The sequence below is a fragment of the Mirounga angustirostris genome, unplaced genomic scaffold (genome assembly GCF_029215605.1).
Source record: "Mirounga angustirostris isolate CCGP_5_RB_7025 unplaced genomic scaffold, mMirAng1.0.hap1 SCAF_4, whole genome shotgun sequence".
Taxonomy (NCBI): Eukaryota; Metazoa; Chordata; class Mammalia; order Carnivora; family Phocidae; genus Mirounga; species Mirounga angustirostris.
Window position 1 is genome coordinate 49,048,783 of NW_026991712.1, and position 19,743 is coordinate 49,068,525.

Genomic DNA, 19,743 nt, shown 5'->3' on the forward strand with positions numbered 1-19,743 from the left:
TCCCCCTTCCTTTCTCTCTTCTTTTAAAGATGGGAGCTAATTCAACACATAAATTATGCTGATAAGAATCGTCCAATAATGGAGGCAGAGGGATAATTAACCATGCAGGAGAGAGAAAGGACCGCTACAGGTAGGCAAGAAAGAATGTGAATCAGATGAGCTGAGGATTAGCCTTAGATAATAATAACAAGGCATATTAATAACTGCATTCCAGCCGAGTTTCTGGTGCAGATGTAGGTAGGATAATAGACCAGGTAGGGGGAGAGTTTAGACATTTCCTTCTGGTTGCTTTCTGTTTTCTCCTAAGTGGAGGTTGGTTGGAGGGGGAGTGAAGAGGGGAGGGGATGGTTAATGGTTTAGAAGAAAGATGAAATATTCATCTAGGAGAGTAGGAGTAAATACTGTAGAAGGAATGCTGGACGCAATATTAGTCCTCTTGAAGTTAGTCATTGTGAATTTAAACTGAGACCCATGAGCATCAGTGTGCACTTTTCTCCAGCCCTGGAGAACAGCCTGGGTACTGTCAAGGGGCAGGCAGAGAGCAAATGGGTACATCCTCATCCCATGTTGCCACATGGCTATTGAATAAGTGCACATGTGCATGCATCAAATTTACTTTAAAAGGTTACATTTGCTATTATAGATTTGACCTATAAAACACAAAGGAAGCATCTATTTGTACAAACCAACTCAGTTTTGGGGGGAAAATAAACAACCCTCTGAAAGAAATACATCTCCCCTCCAAATAGTAAATCCTTTTCTAAAACTATGTCACCAATTGCAAACAAAGTGGTATCTATATGTGGAACAAAATTAAAGCTTGTGATGCTTTTTAGAGGTGGGTAAGATAAATCAGGAGAACTGAGAGAGATCACATGTTAGTGCTAAAAAGGGCTTTAAGAATTTCCTGGCCCCACCCCTTTACTTTAACAAATGAGTCCACTAAGACCCAATGTCAACTCTGGGGGAGGGAGAGAGATTATGTTGTAGGTTTATTTGAGTTAAGATTAGCTGCAGCTCATTTGTTCAACAATGTTCTTCTGATGGAGCATGATGTTGCATTCAAATGCGCTAACATACACACAATAACTATGGGAAACAACCCGTCTTTCAGGTTCTCCATCTGCAAAGCAGGTACTTTACTCTCTTCCAGGACCATAACTGCCAATACATGTGTAGTCAATGTTTCAGCTACTATGCTTCGGAAACTAATACTACAGTCAGTGGGGCCAGAATCTAAAAGTAAAAAACGTGCCAGGGAAACACTATATAAAGTCAGTTAGTTATATATATATATATGCACACACATACAGATAGGACGCTGACAATAAGGTGAAAAGAACCCAAGTGATGCCCCCAGAGTGCCCATAAAATATTAAAAAAAATTTCTAAAACCAAGTGAACTCATTTTCTTTTCTTTTTTTTTTAAGATTTATTTATTTATTTATTAGAGAGAGAGAGCATGAGAGGGGGGAAGGGCAGAGGGAGAAGCAGACTCCCCGCCAAGCAGGGAGCCCGATGCGGGACTCGATCCCGGGACTCCAGGATCATGACCTGAGCCCAAGGCAGTCGCTTAACCTACTGAGCCACCCAGGCGCCCGTGAACTCATTTTCGACTGTGTCATGTGGTATTTTCTGTTATCTATCTTATGATAAGGTTTGAACTGATTATTAGCTAATTTCAAATACTGATGAAGATAATTAACTCACAGAATGTCTGATTTCAAATCACAGCTAAGAACCATTTATAAGCCAGTAACAGGATAACTGTGTAATAGGATCTTCCGAAGAATATTACCTAATTTAATGCTCACACCATTCTCCTCATTGTTTGGGTACAGACTCATAAAGCTCATGGATAATCAAATGGAATTTGACATTAATTATATATTCATGAAATAAGTTTGTGGCAAAACATTTTCAAACGGGCTCTAAAATTTCAAGATTTTAGGGGCGCCTGGGTGGCTCAGTTGGTTAAGCGACTGCCTTCGGCTCAGGTCATGATCCTGGAGTCCCGGGATCGAGTCCCGCATCAGGCTCCCTGCTCGGCGGGGAGTCTGCTTCTCCCTCTGACCCTCCTCCCTCTCATGCTGTCTCTCATTCTCTCTCTCAAATAAATAAATAAATAAAATCTTTAAAAAAAAAAAAAAAATAAAATAAAATAAAATAAAATTTCAAGATTTTAAATAAGCGCGGTGTGCCGTCAAAATTCCCAAACTAAAAAAAAATTGCACTGAATAAGCAATTTAAGCACCACTGGTACTTGTAACAAAAGAACTGTATACATATCTAAGGTTGTGGGTAACACCTTGTGTTAGAGAATGAGGTATAAGAATGGAAACAGTGCCATATTGTAGAGATAAAGTATTATAAGAGGTTGGAAAAAAGAGATTACTTAAGGTGGAGGCAGAAGGGAAAGCTGCTGGCAGAGGCTGCCATGTGCTTTCAGTGGGTCTGCAGGGGACACTGAATCAATAAGGAAATTAAATACCAAAAATAAAGAACTAACTTTATGGATACAAAGGCCTCCCTGAAGAAGCAGCACTAAGCACACAGTATTTTAATTCCAACTCAGTATCCTGCCCCAAAGAAATTCCTCCTAAAAAATCTCCAATGCTTTTGCTACCCGAAACAGTCATTCCTAAACATGATATTGATATATATGTACCAATATTTTTGAAATGCATAAGCTTTAAATTTGTTTTAATTTTTATTTTTAATTGGTTCTTATTACAGTATAGTTGACATACAATAACTTTTTAGTTTCACGTGTACAACTTAGTGATTCAACATTTATATATGTTGTGATCACCATGTTAAACCTAGCTACTGTCACCAAAGTTGTTACATGTTATTAACTATATTCCAGTTATACTTCGTATTCCCGTCTTATTTATTTTATAACTAGAAGCTTGAGCCTTTTAATAAACCCTGCATAAGCTTTTTTTTTTTTTAAGATTTTATTTATTTATTTGAGAGAGAGAGAATGAGAGAGAGCAAGCACATGAGGGGGGGAGGGTCAGAGGGAGAAGCAGACTCCCTGCCAAGCAGGGAGCCCGATGCGGGACTCGATCCCGGGACTCCAGGATCATGACCTGAGCCGAAGGCAGTCGCTTAACCAACTGAGCCACCCAGGCGCCCCCTGCATAAGCTTTTATAAAGAAACATGTTTTATTGTTTTACTCAAGTCACCAAAGATTACTCAAAAGAAAAAAGAAGATATTTGATAAAGTATCTGTTTAAGTAGGTAAAGCCTGCCGAAACTCTGAAATCTGTAAATTGCAAACTCTAGATTGCCTGTCCAAGTCTTCAATGGCTTTGGAAATTCTCTCCTCGTAAGTACTAACTTTTTAAAACAAGAGCAAAATTCAGTGGGCATCTGCTATTCTACCACTTGGGTTTGTGCTGGTGGCAGACACAGACGTGAGAGGCTCTGGGATGGGCCTGACTTACTAACTTTATGACCCTGGGCAAGTTACTTAGCCTCTCTGCGCCTCAATTTCCTGATCTGTAGGACTGTTAAGATGCTGTTATTTGAGGATTAAATGAGTATACCTGAAACACTTAGAAGAGTGCCTGGCACATGGTAGGCATTGCAGTTGTGTTATTGATCCATATGATCCAATTTCAATTATTGATCCAATTTCTCCCCTAAAGTAATGAGAAAAGTTTGCTCTTGGAAGGTGTAGCATGGAACAAAAGAGAACACCCCTACCTATCTCACTAACTCACTATTTAACACTTTGGAAGGCAGTCAAGCTCAATGAAGTAGAACAAAAAGGCTTCTAAAGAGCAAAAATAGATATAAAAAGGTGTATTTCACTACTCAAAACATTTAGATCCTTCGTTACTCCTTTTATATGATTCCTAACAGTTGGGCTATTTAATTTCAAGGTCCACGGGAGAACTGGAAGTACCATCTGGGACAGTAGGGAGGCACCTTGGAGCGATCAGGGCACAAGAGAGAAACTATAGAAAGGACAACAACTCACAAAGCAGACACAGCTCAGGCGTCTGGACAAGACAGCAGTCCAACGAAGAAAAGCCTTGAGGCGGGGCGCCTGCGTGGCTCAGTCGGTTAAGCGTCTGCCTTTGGGTGGGGTCTTGATCCCAAGGTCCTGGGACGGAGCCCCATGTAGGGCTCCCCGCTCAGCAGGGAGCCTGCTTCTCCCTCTCCCTCTGCCCCCACCCCTCCCCACACTCATGCTTGCGCACATGCACTTTCTCAAATAAATAAAATCTTTAAAAAAAAAAAAGATAGCTTGAGGCTATCATCTCCAAAAAATACAAGAAATAATATTCAGTAGGTGCTTCCAAACCCACCTTACAGCGTAAGAAGTGTGCAACTGCCCATTTCCCTGACTTTCCCCTACAACTGTAAGCTGCAATCTACTAAAGGAAGGGACTGAGGCACACAATGGTTAACTCCTATTTGTTGAACGAGATGGGAAAAAGCCTAGAAACAACTTACATGCCTGTCTGTAAGAAAGGTTAATTCTGATTAGTGTGATGGATGTAACTTGTGAGGCCATCACAAATTATGTTTATAATTTAGAAAGATAAAAGTTTGATCTCAGCTATAAAAAGGTGTAACAAGTTGAAGAAATATAGAAAACTGAAAACAGTGGTTCTCTTTGGGTGATGGCATACTGGGTAATTTTTATTTTAATCTATTGCCGAGCTTTCTATTATTTGTATGTTACTCCAATAATTATACTTTAAGTTTAAAAAATGAATCAGAAAGAAATCCTCCCTTCCACAAGCATATTAGGTTTAATGTATAAAGAGAGAATAATTAGGAACAATTCAGTTTTAACTGGCAAAATCTAGAAAAAAAATGTATTTATAAAAAATATTCTTATTAAAGAAACAGCTAATACAATTCAGACACCCAAACAGATGTATGATCCATATCAACAGGCAACCCTATTCAAACATTTCATTCCTTTAGTCAGCTAACAAGTGCTTGACTTTTATAATTCATCCTTGGATTGTGATATTATTCTCAAAAACACATTTATACCATTAAAGTAGACTATCTGAAAATTATTACTCTCATTCCTAATTTATTTTCTCTTTCTTTTTGCCTGGTGTAACAAACTTTTTGAGACTTTTAAAGTTGGCGAGTTTCTTGTAAAGAGACACCTGAATTCTTTTTCATCTAAACCACTTCATTAAAGGGTACATCAGTCAGTTAAGTGTCCAACTCTGATTTCAGGTCATGGTCTCAGGGTCTTGACATCAAGCCCCATGTCAGGCTCCGTGCTGGGCATGGAGCCTGCTTGGGATTCTCTTTCCCTCTCTCTCTCTGCCCCTCCCCTCCACTCACTAGCACTCTTTCTCTCAAAAAAACAAACAAAAAAAAACACAACTTTATTAAAAAGAAAAAAGAATTGAATACATTCATGTGTAATATAGAAACAGGTTTCAATTATCACTCATTTGATGTATTTTGTGTTATGCTTTCATGTTACCTTTTGTTCTTTTTCATGGACTTAAGCTGTTATTTTCCCCCCTTAAAATGAGATAGCAGTTCAAAGTGTGTTTCTGGTCTATTAAGAGTTACCTTTCAACTTAATAACATATGTATATGCTTAGCATGGTGGCTCAGGGCATCACTTCTGGCAGCAGGCTACCTAAACTTACGTGTCACTCACTGTGGATATTTTTTTAAAGTAAACTCTACACTGGATGTGGGGCTGGAACTCACAACCCTGAGGTCGAGTCACATGCTCCACCAAAAGAGCTAGCCAGGCACCCCAAAAGCTTTTCTGGTTTTTGTTTGTTTGTTTGTTTGTTTTTTAAGGAAGCACCATGCCCAATATGGGGCTTGAACTACTGTGGATATTGACCGTCAACCTCCTTACACGTCACTTTCCTATCAGCAAAATGGAAACAATCTCTTTTATACTTTTAAGGATTAAGTGAGTTCATACAAGTAAAGCACTGGGCATAGCGCCAGTCATTTAGTACCAACTATTAATAATAATTTTTATTAGTGTTGTAGAGCTTTAGTCTCCTGAGAATTTTTTTCCATTTAGCCAAGCACCTGGTATTGATGTTTAACAATTAGACGTCGGAATAGATGTGTCCAGGTCAGCTTTCTATGTGCATATTCAATAATTTTATTTTTTAGAGCAGTTTTAGGTTCAAAGCAAACCCGAGCAGGAAGCAGAGTTCCCATACACCTCTGCCCCCACATGTGCGTAGCCGCCCCCGCTATCCGTATCCCTCACTGGAGTGGCACATTGGTTAAAACTGACGAACCCACACTGACATGTCATTACCACTCTAAGTCCATAGTTTATATTAGGGTGCATTCTTGGTGTTGTACCATATACGGGTGTTGACAAATGTGTAATGACATGTGTCCACCATTACAGTGTCATACACAATAGTTTCACTAAAAATTCTCTGTGCTCTGCCCTCTCACTTCTGAACCACTGATCTTTTACTATCTCCATAGTTTTGCCTTTTCCAGGATGCTATATACTCAGAATTATACGGTAGGTAGCCTTTTCACATCAGCTCCTCTCACTTAGTAATACACGTTTAAAGTTCTTCCACGTCTTTTCATGGCGTGATAGCTTTTTTTTTTTTTTAAAGCACTGAATAGTATTCCATTGTCTGAACGTGCCAGTTTATTTATCCATTCACCTACCAAAAGACATCTTGGTTGCTTCCAAGTTTTGGCAATTACAAATAAAGCTGCTATACACATTCATGTGCAGGTAGACATAAGTTTCCAACTCATTTGGGTAAATACCAAGTAGTGTGATTGCTGAATCATATGGTAAGAATATGTTCAGTTTTCTAAAAACTGCCAGTCTTCCAAGGTGGCTGCACCATTCTACATTCCCACAAGTAACGTATGAGAGTTCCTGTTGCTCCACATTCTGGCCAGCATTCAGTCTTGCTAGTGTTTTGTGTTATTTTGCAATTCCAATAGCTATGTCGTAGTATCTCATGTTGTTGCTTTATATGTTTCTTTAATTTTGGTAAAATACACATGACATAAAATTTACCATCTTAACCATTTTTAAGTGTACAATTTGGTTAGTTTTAAGTACATTCACACTGACGTGCAACCCATCTCCACAACTCTTATCCTCTGGCAAATTCTAAATCCATAGTATGACTTTGCTGGGGCTGCCATAACAAAAGACCACAGACTGGGTGGCTTAAACAACAGAAATTTATTTTCTTACAGTTTTGGAGGCTAGAAGTCCAAGAGCAAGGTTTGGCAAGTTTGGTTTCTTGAGAAGCCTCTCCCCTTGGCTGGCAGATGGTCACCCTTTCGTTGTGTCCTCACATGGGCTTTTCTCTGGGGGTATGAATCCTGGTGTCTTGTGTGTCCAAATTTCCCTTCTTCTAACGACACCAGTCTGAATGGATTAGTGCCTATCCCAATGACTTCATTTTAACTTCATCATCTCTTTAAAGGCACTATCTCCAAATATAGTCACATTCTGAGGTACGGAGGATTAGGGCTTCAACATATGGATTTTGAGAGGACACAGTTCAGCCCATAACATGCTGAACCATTAAACAACTTCCCATTCTTCCCTTCCCCCTAGCCCCTGGAATCACTCTTCTATTTTGTCTCTATGAACGTAACTACTCTTAGTTACTTCATATAAGTGGAATCATATAGTATTTATCTTTTTGTAACTAGCATAATGTCTTCAGGGTTCATCCATGTTGTAGCATGTGTGAGAATTTCCTTCCTTTTTGAGGCTGAATAACCTTCCATTGTATGTACAGATCACATTTTGTTTATTTATTCATCTGTTGATAGACACTTGTATTGCTTCTATCTTTTGGCTACTGTGAATAATGCTAAGAATATGGGGTATACAATTATCTATTTAAGACACTGTTTCTAAATCTTTGGGGTATACACTCAAAAAAGTGAAACTGTCCTAAGAATTGTTAAGTATGCCCCAAAGTTCTGCTGTCCTACTCATATATCTTTCCTTAGGCTAATCCTATCTTTATCCTGTGACACCAAATCTTTGCTTTATGTCACAAACTAAGGCCTTAGATTAATTATTTATTTCTTCCAGGGCATATATTAATTAGCTAATCATAAATTGGTATGAGTCAGGGACCTGTGAGATAAGGAACATCATAAATACTTTATCATTTTAACCTAGGTATTATGCAGGCAATTAGTAACATAAACAATTTTAATACAATCTTAATCATGCTTTGAAATTCAAGGTGACACCAAAATGACAAAATATAGAAACTCAGTTAGAAATTATATTTAATAGGAATTTCCAAAACAATATATAGGTAGTCATGACTATCTTAACAGCGCTTTAAATTCTTACTTCTGGAAAAGTAGAACCCTAGTTTAATTTGTGAAATAATGTGGAATTCACCATCAATACCCTCATTTTTAAAGGAGGAGCTCAGGGCACCTGGGTGGCTCAGTACGTTGGGCTTCTGACTCTTGATTTCAGCTCAGGTCATGATCTCAGGGTTGTGAGATCAAACCCCAGGTCGGGCTGCATGCTTAGCATGGAGTCTGCTTGGGATTCTCTCCCTCTGCCCCTTCCCCTGCTGCGTGCGTGTGCATGCTCTCTCTTTCTCTCTCTCTCTCTCAAAAATAAATAAATAAAATCTTAAAAAAATAAAGTAGGAGCTCAATACCTCTTTCTTCTGTCATGGGCAGAGGGATAAAAATAATCATGTGTTTTTCTATAGAAGAAACATTCTATGTTCTTACATAGTTGAAAAACTTAAATGAGAGAAGTTTGTGGTTTTTTTAAGGAATACTAAAAGACAGTATAGCATAAACAATAGAAAAATGGTCTTCTTTCAAATCTTAGTCTGTCACTTTCTACTGTGTGACACTGGGCAAGTTACTTAACATATCAATTTTCTCATCTGTGAAATAGGGATGTTAGGCCCAAATTTCCAAGTTGTTAAGACAATAAAATTAGTTAATATATGTAAAAAGTCTGGAACAAACTCAATAAGTGCTAGTTATTAGCAGCATAAAATGGCAAGCCAGATAGCTTGAGAGGAGCAAGGGATAATGTGTCATCTCACTGGAATAAAAAGATAAGTACTGCACCCCACTTTTGTAAATAAGACCATATAGTATGTGGGAGTGGGAGAGAGATCTATAAGTTTCACAAACCACCTTCAAGGTGTTTCTAATCTCTAATTGTTAAAGTATACTCAAACAGCTTTATTAGAATTTATTTGCTTTATTAAGCTACATCCTCAGTTGGGTATATTATGAAGAAGAAATGCATCACCAAGATACAGCATCCTGTTATTTTTCAGTAGTAGATGTCATGGTTCACAATAAGAAACATTGGAAAGATTTCACTGTAAGATTTTTATATGAATAAGATTTTACACATATATGTAAATAAATGAAAAATAGATGTAAATAAGTATGTATATTTTTCGTGTATATGAGAAAAAAATGATACTCAAAGTGGTCTTTAGGAGTAAAAAATCATTAATACAAAGAGCCATAATGTTACTGCAGAAATCTTGGAAACTTTTAGGAAAGTTCCAGGATGAATGAAACAATGCTGTTACAATAAATTAAATTCCACTTCCTACTTACTTTCTCTGTGACTTCCGGAGAACACTTATATGGCTTTAGATGAAACAAGAGGAAGCCAAAGAATTTAAAGGCAAGTAAGGCGAAGTTCCATCATATTCCCAGCTGAGTTGAGAAAGAAGCCCTCAAAGTTAAACCCTGAGTTCAGCTCTATCTGGAAAACCCCAAACTTCCCCGATTCCCTTTAACTGAAACCACAGTACATTTACACAATAAATTCAGGATACAACTCAATGTCTAGATTTTGAATAGCAGTTTGCAAGCCATGTTTTGTAACATCTCTGGCTTTCTCTGATGACTTCATGACTTCCTTTGAAATTCTTTAAACGGAATCCATTTTTAGTTCTTGACAATCTAAATACTATATATACACTATAAAGCACTTTCAGGGAGGAAGCAAGGGAGGAAAGGCTGTAGAAAGAACAAGGAATTTCCAGAGCTGGGGGGAAATTCCAGGAATAAAAGGATAGACAGTAGAAACTACTTGCCAACATGCAAAATGCACACATCATGCCTTATTTGAATTCAGATAATTCAACAATCACTTAATGAACACCTACCGTGCGCATGGTAAGGAAAGGGCATTCAAAGACAAACATCACCCCCTGGGCTACACTCAGAGGAGGGCCTCTAGTAGAAAGCTTCAAGTCCCCCGAGTCCTCGTCTCTACCTTCAGGGAATACTACAGAATGCTCTCCGGCTCAGACGCCGTTTCCTTTGCTCTAGGCATAACCTTAATGATCTAGGTCACACTTTCAAAGCCAAGGTGGTCCCACTGGCACTCCCCTGGGTGCTGGGACCAATCAACAGTATAAAATCAGATTTCGGATATCGGGGAAATGCCTAGGAGGGGGTCTGCGGTGATTAATGACTCGTTAGTAATTTTTATTTGTTTCTAAAGCTTTGGTTCCTACTTAAACTTGGTGCACTGGTTGAATTTTAATTCAAGTAATCACATTCTCCTGTTCCTCGGCGTTGTGGAATCCTTCCAAATCCTGCCTGGAACGGTTAAGTCATTCTGTTTAACCGAACAGCTTTTGATTGCATATTGTTGTTTGAAAAACTAGTAAAAGACGAAGCACACGTTCTCATGAAACAGGAGTTTACTGAGCGCTTCCACCACCTTGAGTCAAAGTTCTAAAACATCCCCTTTCTGTGTGACGGCAAAGGTCACCTTTATAAATCCGTATCAGATACCAAATTAAATAAAAAATCAAATATGCCCCTCCCAATCATCAGGACGATGAAAAGAATTGTGCAGGGAAGCGGGTTTTTTTTTTTTTTTATTACTATTATTATTTCAACGGGGAATGAGTGTGGAAAGTTCGCTTTTTTTCCTCTTTCATCCGGAAGAGGTGGCAAAATCGGGTTTTTTGTTCTGTTTCGAACAACGGGAACACGGTCTCCTCTAGAATAGCCTATTAAAACCATCAATTCCCAACAGCAAGATCGAGCCCCAGGTGTCTCCAGGCAAAGTGCCCGGGTACCCCCTGTGCCTCTGCCACAGGTGGACGCGGAGCAGCAAGGACCCTCGGTCGCCCTCGGGTTCCTGCGCCAGAAGCCACGCGGGCGCGCTCCAGGTCCTAGGCTCTTTGTCGAGAGCCCAGCGCGGCGCCGGGCCCTATTGGCTGTGCGGCCGGTCGGGGCCATCCTGGTCCCTCGTCCCTCCCCCATCCCGGAGTCCTGGGCCTGGGCCCCGGCCACACGGCCCTAGCTTCGGGGTCGCCCGGTCCCCGCGGGGCGCGTCCACACCACGCCGCCCGACCCACTCTTCAAGGGGGTGGGCTTCTTCGGAGGCCGCGGGCAACGAAGTCCGCCCCCATCCCCGCCTCCCGCGCTCACCGCTTTGAGATCCAGGACGCCGTCCTTGGCCTCCTGCAGCAGCGACACGAACTTGGTGGTGAGCAGCCCCAGGCTCTTCTCGTGCCTGCTGCTACCGCCCCCGCCGCCCCCGAGCTGAGGCGGCGGGGGCTGCTGCGGAGGCTGCGCCTGGGAAGGCTGCGGCTGCGGCCGCTGGCCCTGGCCCTGGCCCTGCGGCGCCTGCTGGCCCGAACTCGCGGGCTCCGCCGCCGCCATCGCGTCCCCACGCCGCTGAGCTGCGGCCCCCGCGCCCGGCCGCTCGTCTGCCCCGCCCGCCGCCACCTGCCGGGCCGGCTCTGCAGCGGCCGCTCCAGCCGCCGCAGGCCGAGAGCAGAGCCAAGGGTCGCGGGCCCCCGCAGCAACAGGTGCGCGCGCGGCGCCCACGGGACTCGGGGCGGCCAGGCGCGCCGGCCTCCGCCCCCTCCCCGAGCCCTGAGAAGCGTGAATGAAGCCCACGACCGAGGGGAGGGGGAGTGGAGGCGAAGAGAAGGGGCAGCGAGGGGTGGGGACCCGAGTTTAAATGGCAGGAAGTGACGCCGAGGCTCGCCGTTGCCTGGAAACGCATTTTTCTGTGGGAAGGAGGAGCGAGCGGGGAGGAGGGGAAGCGTCGGTGAGTGTGTTTCACACTCGCCTCCCCGCTGTTCGTGAGCTGCCTGGAGGAACGACGAGCTCCCGCAGCGGCAGCGGGAGAAAGCAAGGACATCTCGGGCAGAAAATCACTCTGCCCAGTGGCCCTTAGTTTCTGAGCTCCGTTTGTAGAGCCGCAGGAGATCAGATTTGGGTCGCTTATCGTCGTTGGGTATTATCTGCTGAGCGCTCTTTTTGAGCTTTAGAATCTTTTGCAAACAGTGGCCGGGACCAAGTGCAGGGTTTTATTCCATAGATCATCTTTTTAGGTTTGGAATGCAAGAGAAGCAAAATCCTGGAGTTTAGGGTTTTGTCCTCATCAGCAGTCACTCCCAACGCCTTAACTTTGTAGGTAGAGAAACTGAAGTGTAGTGGGAGAGGTTGCGCATTGCTGGACTCAGGGCTAGACCCCAGATCTCCTGCATTTAGAGGTGTTCTTAATGCCTTATTGAAATCAGATTATACTGTATTATTTAGAATATTAGGCAGTCATAGGTTTTTGTGCTTCAGTGATACCCCAAGCCATTTTTGATAAATGAGATGGCACACAGATCTGAGTAAAAAAAGAAAGTCTTTTGTCTCGATCACAAATTTCTGAGAATCAGGTCTAAATTTTATTTATTTTTATTTTTTTTAAAGATTTTATTTATTTATTTGACAGGTAGAGACTCCGAGAGAGAGGGAACACAAGCAGGGGGAGTTGGAGAGGGAGAAGCAGGCTTCCCCGAGCAGGGAGCCTGGTGTGGGGCTCCATCCCAGGACCCGGGGATCATGACCTGAGCCACCCCGGCGCCCCCAGGTCTAAATTTTAAATGAGTTGTTTTTACAACACTTGGAATATAGTAGATGCTCAATAAATATTAGGTGAATAGAAATTTCATATGACAAAATTAAGAAAGCTTCATGCAAGATTTTACTTAAAGTAACAAGCTAACAAAATGGGTGACTAAAGTGAAATGTTCAGACAGCAGCATTCACAAGTAAAACTAGATAAACCATTTATAATAAATTTGTTTCCTATTCATAGGCAAAGAACTTTCCTAATAACCAGTCTTCATTTTATTTTATTTTATTTTAAGATTTTATTTATTTATTTGACAGAGAGAGACACAGTGAGAGAGGGAACACAAGCAGGGGGAGTGGGAGAGGGAGAAGCAGGCCTCCCGCCGAGCAGGGAGCCCGACGCGGGGCTCGATCCCAGGACTCTAGGATCATGACCAGAGCCGAAGGCAGACGCTCAACCACTGACTCAGCAGGGAGCCTGCTTCTCCCTCTCCCTCTGCAGCTCCCCCTGCTTGTGCTCTTTCTCTCTTTGCCAAATAAATAAAATCTTTAAACATTGTTGAATCTTTTTGGAAATTTCTGCTAATGAAATTGTTTAAGAAACATGAGATTAAAAAATCAAAATACAAATAATCATTACGAGGGGTGCCTGACTGGCTCAGTAGGTAGAGCAATACAACTCTTGATCTTGGGTTGTGAGTTCAAGCCCCACACTGGGTGTAGAGATTATTTAAAAATAAAAAACTTTTTTTTTTAAGATTTTATTTATTTGACAGAGAGAGAGAGAGAGATCACAAGTAGGCAGGCAGGCAGGCAGAGAGAGAGGGGGAAGCATGTTCCCTGCTGAGCATGGAGCCAGACGCTGAGCTCCATCCCAGGACGCTGGGATCATGACCTGAGCCGAAGGCAGACGCTTAACTGACTGAGCTACCCAGGTACCTCTAAAAATAAAAAATCTTAAAAAGAAATTAAAAAAACTTTGGTTGGATTTTCTTAAATATTTAACTACCATGTTATGACACAACTGTACATTTTTTTAAGTTTTTTTTTTTTTTTTTAAGATTTTATTTTTAAGTAATCTCTACCCCCAATGTGGGGCTCGAACTTACAACCTCCAGATCAAGAGTCACATGCTCTACCAACCAAGCCAGCCAGGCACCCCAACCATATTTTATTTTGGTCACTGACGATGGCATACTGATTTTTAAATGCATGAACCTATTTAGTGGTCATGATTGGTTGGAACTTCCAACTTTCAGGTCTCCTTTAAGCTAACAAACTTCCATCAAAAGGCTACCTCCATTAGCTTTATTACTCCCTTGCATAATCTGTTCTAAGTTAGTAAGAAAACAATTTGGCTTTTTGTTTTTCCTTTCCAAACCTTGCAACACACATCTGTCTTCCGCACTTCTAGGTAAAATAAACAAGCAAAACAATACTACCAAAAAACAACAAACTTAGTTAAGAAATATGTTTCAAGGATTATTAATCCTCTCATTATGATAAACAACATTACTCTTTGCCCACCAAAAACCTGCATGGTACAACAATATAATAAAGAAGCTGTTTTCACAAGTTTGTGCCTTATAAGTAGAAACAGGATATGCAAATTACACTTAAACATATATAGAAATATAATTCACATACATTAGAATTTAAATTTTATATGGTGACTTGTATTCTACTGTATTGCACTATCAAGGCAGTTTAGAGAAAGAGCACATATATTAAAAATATGGGATGACATTAAAAGAAGCAGAGAAATAGTTGCCTCTTCCTTGAAGAGTGGTATTAAGAATTCTAATGCTTTGGGCGCCTGGGTGGTTCAGTCAGTTGAGCATCTGACTCTTGGTTTCAGCTCAGGTTGTGATCTCAGGGTCATGAGATCGGGCCCCACGTTGGGCTCCTTGCAGAGTCTGGAGTCTGCTTGGGATTCTCTCTCTCTCTGCCCCTCTACCACCAACCACCCCACCCCCCCCGCTCTCTCTCAAATAAATAAATAAATCTTAAAAAAAAACACACCTCTAATTCTTATGGTCATTAAGTTGATGCTTATGATCTGATATGTGGGGTCTGAATTTCAACCATACATGTTCAAATATAAGAACAAGAGATCCAAATTTGTTATAGCAAAATATAATTCAACTAGTATACACTACAATCTTCTATTTCCTTATGCATGAATAGTCCTCTGACTCCTCTTACAGATAAAAAAGGGAAGGCAAATAGGATCAAACATTTACTGAACCTGGATGTCGTTTAGACCTTCCTGAAAAATCAAGTTGCTTAGCAACTCTCTACATTGGAAACATGATTGATAACACATTTCTTTGAAATTTTAGTAAGATAAAAATGCTCGTCACTAAACTACCAAAGCTTAAGATGACAGCTTGTCTAAATAATGAGTCATCACGTAAAGGGTTCTTGTTCATAATACATTGCCCCAATTAAGACGCAAACTTGTACCCTCCGATACAAACCCTTTGGCAACAAAAACCCTATGTCAAATGAGTGTTGAAAATTTTTGGATTTATCACCAAGAGGGAATGATTCCATGTCAAAAGTGTTGTCAAAAGATAATTTTTCACCACTAATGATCCCCACATCATTCAATTCCTTGTGCAGTACCAGGAAACCTATTCCCTAAATGAAAGATAAAGCACTCTAAGTAAACAAATAAGTAAATCCTTCAAGATAATGACAAGAGGGGGTGCCTGGGTGGCTCAGTCGGTTAAGCGACTGCCTTCGGCTCAGGTCATGATCCTGGAGTCCCTGGATCGAGTCCCGCATCGGGCTCCCTGCTCGTCAGGGAGCCTGCTTCTCCCTCTGAGCCTCCCCCCTCTCATGTGCTCTCTCTCTCTCATTCTGTCTCAAATAAATAAATAAAATCTTTAAAAAAAAAAAAAAAAAGATGACAAGAGGTATCCAAGAATTATCTAACCTTAAAATATGTACTATAATATCTTGTTCCACTGTAATTAAACTGTTTTTTTTTAAAGATTTTATTTATTTATTTGAGAGAGAGAGAATGAGAGACAGAGAGCATGAAAAGGAGGAAGGTCAGAGGGAGAAGCAGACTCCCCGCCGAGCAGGGAGCCCAATGCGGGACTCGATCCAGGGACTCCAGGATCATGACCTGAGCCGAAGGCAGTCGCTTAACCAACTGAGCCACCCAGGCACCCTTGTAAATAAAGTGTTTTATTTATAAAACACATACTTATATAATTATATGTATGCTATTATAAAAAATACTTTATTCAGCAAAAATTAAATGCAGACTCATCAGTGGATGTTTTCCAACTAAGTCATCTTAGCCATAAACATTACCAAATCAAATAATATGTGCTGTTAGAATCTCTGAGAAGAAAAAATGCTTTGTAAAATGGAAAAAAATGGAAAAGCCAAAATACTACTTTGGGGAACTGTCCTCAGTCAGTAGCCCATCCAACAATTTGTCTCTCTTCTAATGTGTGGCGCATACACTACTGGTATCACACAGAATGATTTTAGCGGATTACATGGTGAAGCACTTTTTAATTGTAATACGTGCGTGACTGATTTAATGTGAATTGAGAAAATCTTAAAACAAACATAACCAGAACATCAAACTAGTGATTTAACTTACATTATTTAAATTGTGGCTAAAAGAGGTATTTAATTTTTAAAAGTCAGTCAGTTTTAGGAAAACTAACAAGAAGCTAACAATTTGGGTAGTGTGAACATATGACAGAAATCATGAAGAGGAAATTCATGATGTTACACCAGTTTTTAAGTGTATCAATTTATTTCGTGATCATAACCAGTTGAAGCTTAGTAAACACTTATTTGTCTTTTAGCTGACAGGAAGAAAAACATTTTACTCTTCTAGTCTTTTTTTTTTGACAGGAAGTAGGATTTACTGATGGGAATGAATAAGGAGGGGGCAGTGCCCAGGTTCTCATGACTGCAGAACCCACCATTCGTTCAAGGGGCCATGATCAGGGATATATTTGACTCCATAGCCATCTGGGATGAGCTGTTTTTTCTTTAGCCACCGTATCTTCAATTCATCCACATTAAACTTAGTCAAGCCTCACTTCTTAGAAATGTGAATCTTCTGGCAGCCAGGGAGCTTGAACTTGGTCCTGTGTAGGGCCTCAATTACATGCTCCTTGTTCTGCAGCTTGGTACAGATGGACTTGATGACTTGGCCAACATGGACCCTGGCCACTGTGCTTTCCAAAGCACCCCTCATACCTGTCTGCAGCCTAGACTGGAGATAGCATGAGGTCAGACATCAATGCCCACTGGAAAGGGCTATCTCCAAAGTCCCTTAGGGGACCCCATACAATCAGCAGGCTACATACACTACCAAGGAGCCATTGCACACTGGGTACTCTTCTAGTCTTTAGCCAGTTATGCATCATAAAGAATTTGCTCTCAAAGTTCAGAATCTTTATGTGGGTTATATCAGTAAAGAGAGCAAGTACACAGATTTCATAAGTTCAACAGTGTTTACAAAATAGTAGGCGATGTATGCCAGCATTGTAAACACTGAGAGCAGAAAGGGTATTCCGGGCTTGTAAAAGTGCAAACCAATGTTGTTTTCACTACTGTTCAGAAGAAAATATCTGCCAATCAGGAAGCCCCTCCATCTCAAAGGTTTAAAAATAATGAAAATAAGTGGCATAGACAGATCCTCAGTCTCCCACCATGAGCCATATACTAAGAAAACAGAATCTAAAAGCAAAACAGTTACTGGGGTGCCTGGGTGGCTCAGTTGGTTAGGTGTCTCTTTTTGTTTGTTTGTTTCTTTTGGAAGATTTTATTTATTTATTTGTCAGAGAGAGTACAAGCAGAGGAAGCAGCAGACAGAGGGAGAAGCAGGCTCCCCGCTGAGCTAGGAGCCCGATGCGGGACTTGATCCCAGGACTCCAGGATCACAACTTAAGCCAAAGGCAGACACTTAACCACTTAGCCACCCAGGCATCCCTTTTTTTTTAAGATGTTATTTATTTACTTGAGAGAGAGCATGAGCTGGGGAGAGGGGCAAAGGGAGAGGGAGAAGCAGGCTCCTCACTGAGCAGGGAGCTCGACTCAGGGCTTGATCCCAGGATCCTGGGACTATGACCTGAGCTGAAGGCAGATGCTTAACCCACTGAGCCACCCAGGCACCCCTGGTGTCTGACTCTTGATCTCAGCTTGGGTCTTGATCTCAGGGTGGTGAGATTGAGTCCCACTGGGCATGGAGCCTACTTAAAAACATAAAAAATGACATAAATCAAAGCAAGACAGTTACACTACCAACAAATACAGCAGTATGGAGATAAAAATGAAAAAATGGCTAAAAAAGATAATCCATTCAAAGCTGTGGCAACTACAAGGGCAGCCTATGGCAAGGTGGGACTGGGGAAGAGGAGGGTTCATACACCCATGAAATGTCAAATAGTTAACTACTATAGCCTGACACTAACCAAAATCCTGGAAAGATTTCAAAGATTCTTATGGTATTTAGGCCCTAAATTCTCAAGGTTGTAAAAGCCATCATCTCTTTGGGTTTAAATAAAAGGATATTCCAAAAGTTTGACAGAATAAAAAAAAAATCCAACTTCATTTATAAAGCACTGCTTAATTAGATCTATCTGTGTGGGAGAAGACTACAATTCATACACTTCTTGAAGAAAGAAAAGGCAAAATTCAGTCTAATTACAGGTGTTGTAACTAACAACTAACCTGACAGATGTAACTATTAAATATAAGCCCTTCCAAAGCCTGGTAGGAGTCACGCTGGAAAACTGCACAGCAGCCTCTTGGAAAAGAACGTTCAGAAAAGAACATTTTGATTTGATGAGTCTCATAGAAGACCCCATGGATTGATCCTCCCTAAAATTCACTTCCAGTAAAACCAAAGACCGCACACCCACTATAAACAGGAGATATATATATATATATATATATGATTCTTACCATTTCCTGAAAGCCTGAGCCTTTCTTTCTTTCCTTCTTTTTTTTTTTAAGATTTTATTATTTGACAGACAGAGAGTGAGAGCACACAAGCAGGAGGAACAGCAGGAAGAGGGAGAAGAAGGCTCTTTGCCGAGCAAGGAGCCCAATGCGGGACTTGATCCCAGGACTCGGGGAACATGACTTGAGCCAAAGGCAGATGCCTAAACGACTGAGCCACCCAGGGGTCCCTGAGACTATCTTTCTTCAAGACCCTGAGGTAAGGATAAGGATCAGGGAAATTTGTTTCTGCTCTAGGTTTCGTTTCCTAAGTTCTAGTAAATAGGTGTTTGTTTTGCTTTTTAGGTGGCTGTGTGCCTGATTCAACACATCTTAAGGGGTTCTAGGCAGGATAAGGCATGAGCTATCTGATGGGAAGCAATTAGGTCAGACTGTGGCTTATATCCCAGGATGTGGCAATAAATGTTGGAAACACCAGCATGACAGAGCCATAATGAAAGAATAGTCACACTCCAGGCACTCCGAAATAACTATGTATTCTAGAGCAGGCACTTAGACAAAAATGGTGGTTACATCCACTTAATGTATAAATGAGTCAATTATACCAGTATGTTCAGCTGCTTGTGTCTCCCTTGGTCATTGTGATTTAAGCCATAAATTAGTCATGAGCAGCAGTCTCATACTGCCAAAGGAAGTAAAGAAATAGAGATAATTGGGGCCCACCACTAGTGGTGGTATCCTAGCCCACAAATCACAAATCAGATGGGATATCAAGACTTCTTGATGAAAATCTTCCAAATGAATTAAATAGTCACAACTTTGGCAGGGTTACTCTCCTACTCCATAAAATACAGACTCATCTATTAATTGTTGCAGATTCATTTACTGGAACTTGCAATGATATCAACCTAAGGACATTACTACTTCGTCCACTGCATTGA

At 41.0% G+C, this 19,743-nt stretch overlaps 1 protein-coding gene and 1 pseudogene across 4 annotated transcripts in view; both read right to left on the bottom strand.

The window, feature by feature from the left end:
* The window catches only part of E2F5 (E2F transcription factor 5), a 24,792-nt gene extending 12,829 nt beyond the window's left edge, over positions 1-11,963 (bottom strand). Inside the window, exon 1 of one of the 4 annotated variants that reach the window (XM_064588150.1) lies at positions 11,432-11,963. In XM_064588150.1, the coding sequence (XP_064444220.1) occupies positions 11,432-11,665 (234 nt within the window). In that variant the 5' untranslated portion in view covers positions 11,666-11,963. The remainder of the gene's footprint in view (positions 1-11,431) is intronic. The other 3 variants (XM_054512551.1, XM_054512550.2, XM_054512549.2) reach the window with 3 other exon arrangements.
* A 5,190-nt stretch (positions 11,964-17,153) lies between these two features.
* LOC123860702 (small nucleolar RNA SNORA70) lies at positions 17,154-17,262 on the bottom strand (annotated as a pseudogene).
* Positions 17,263-19,743: the final 2,481 nt, after the last annotated feature.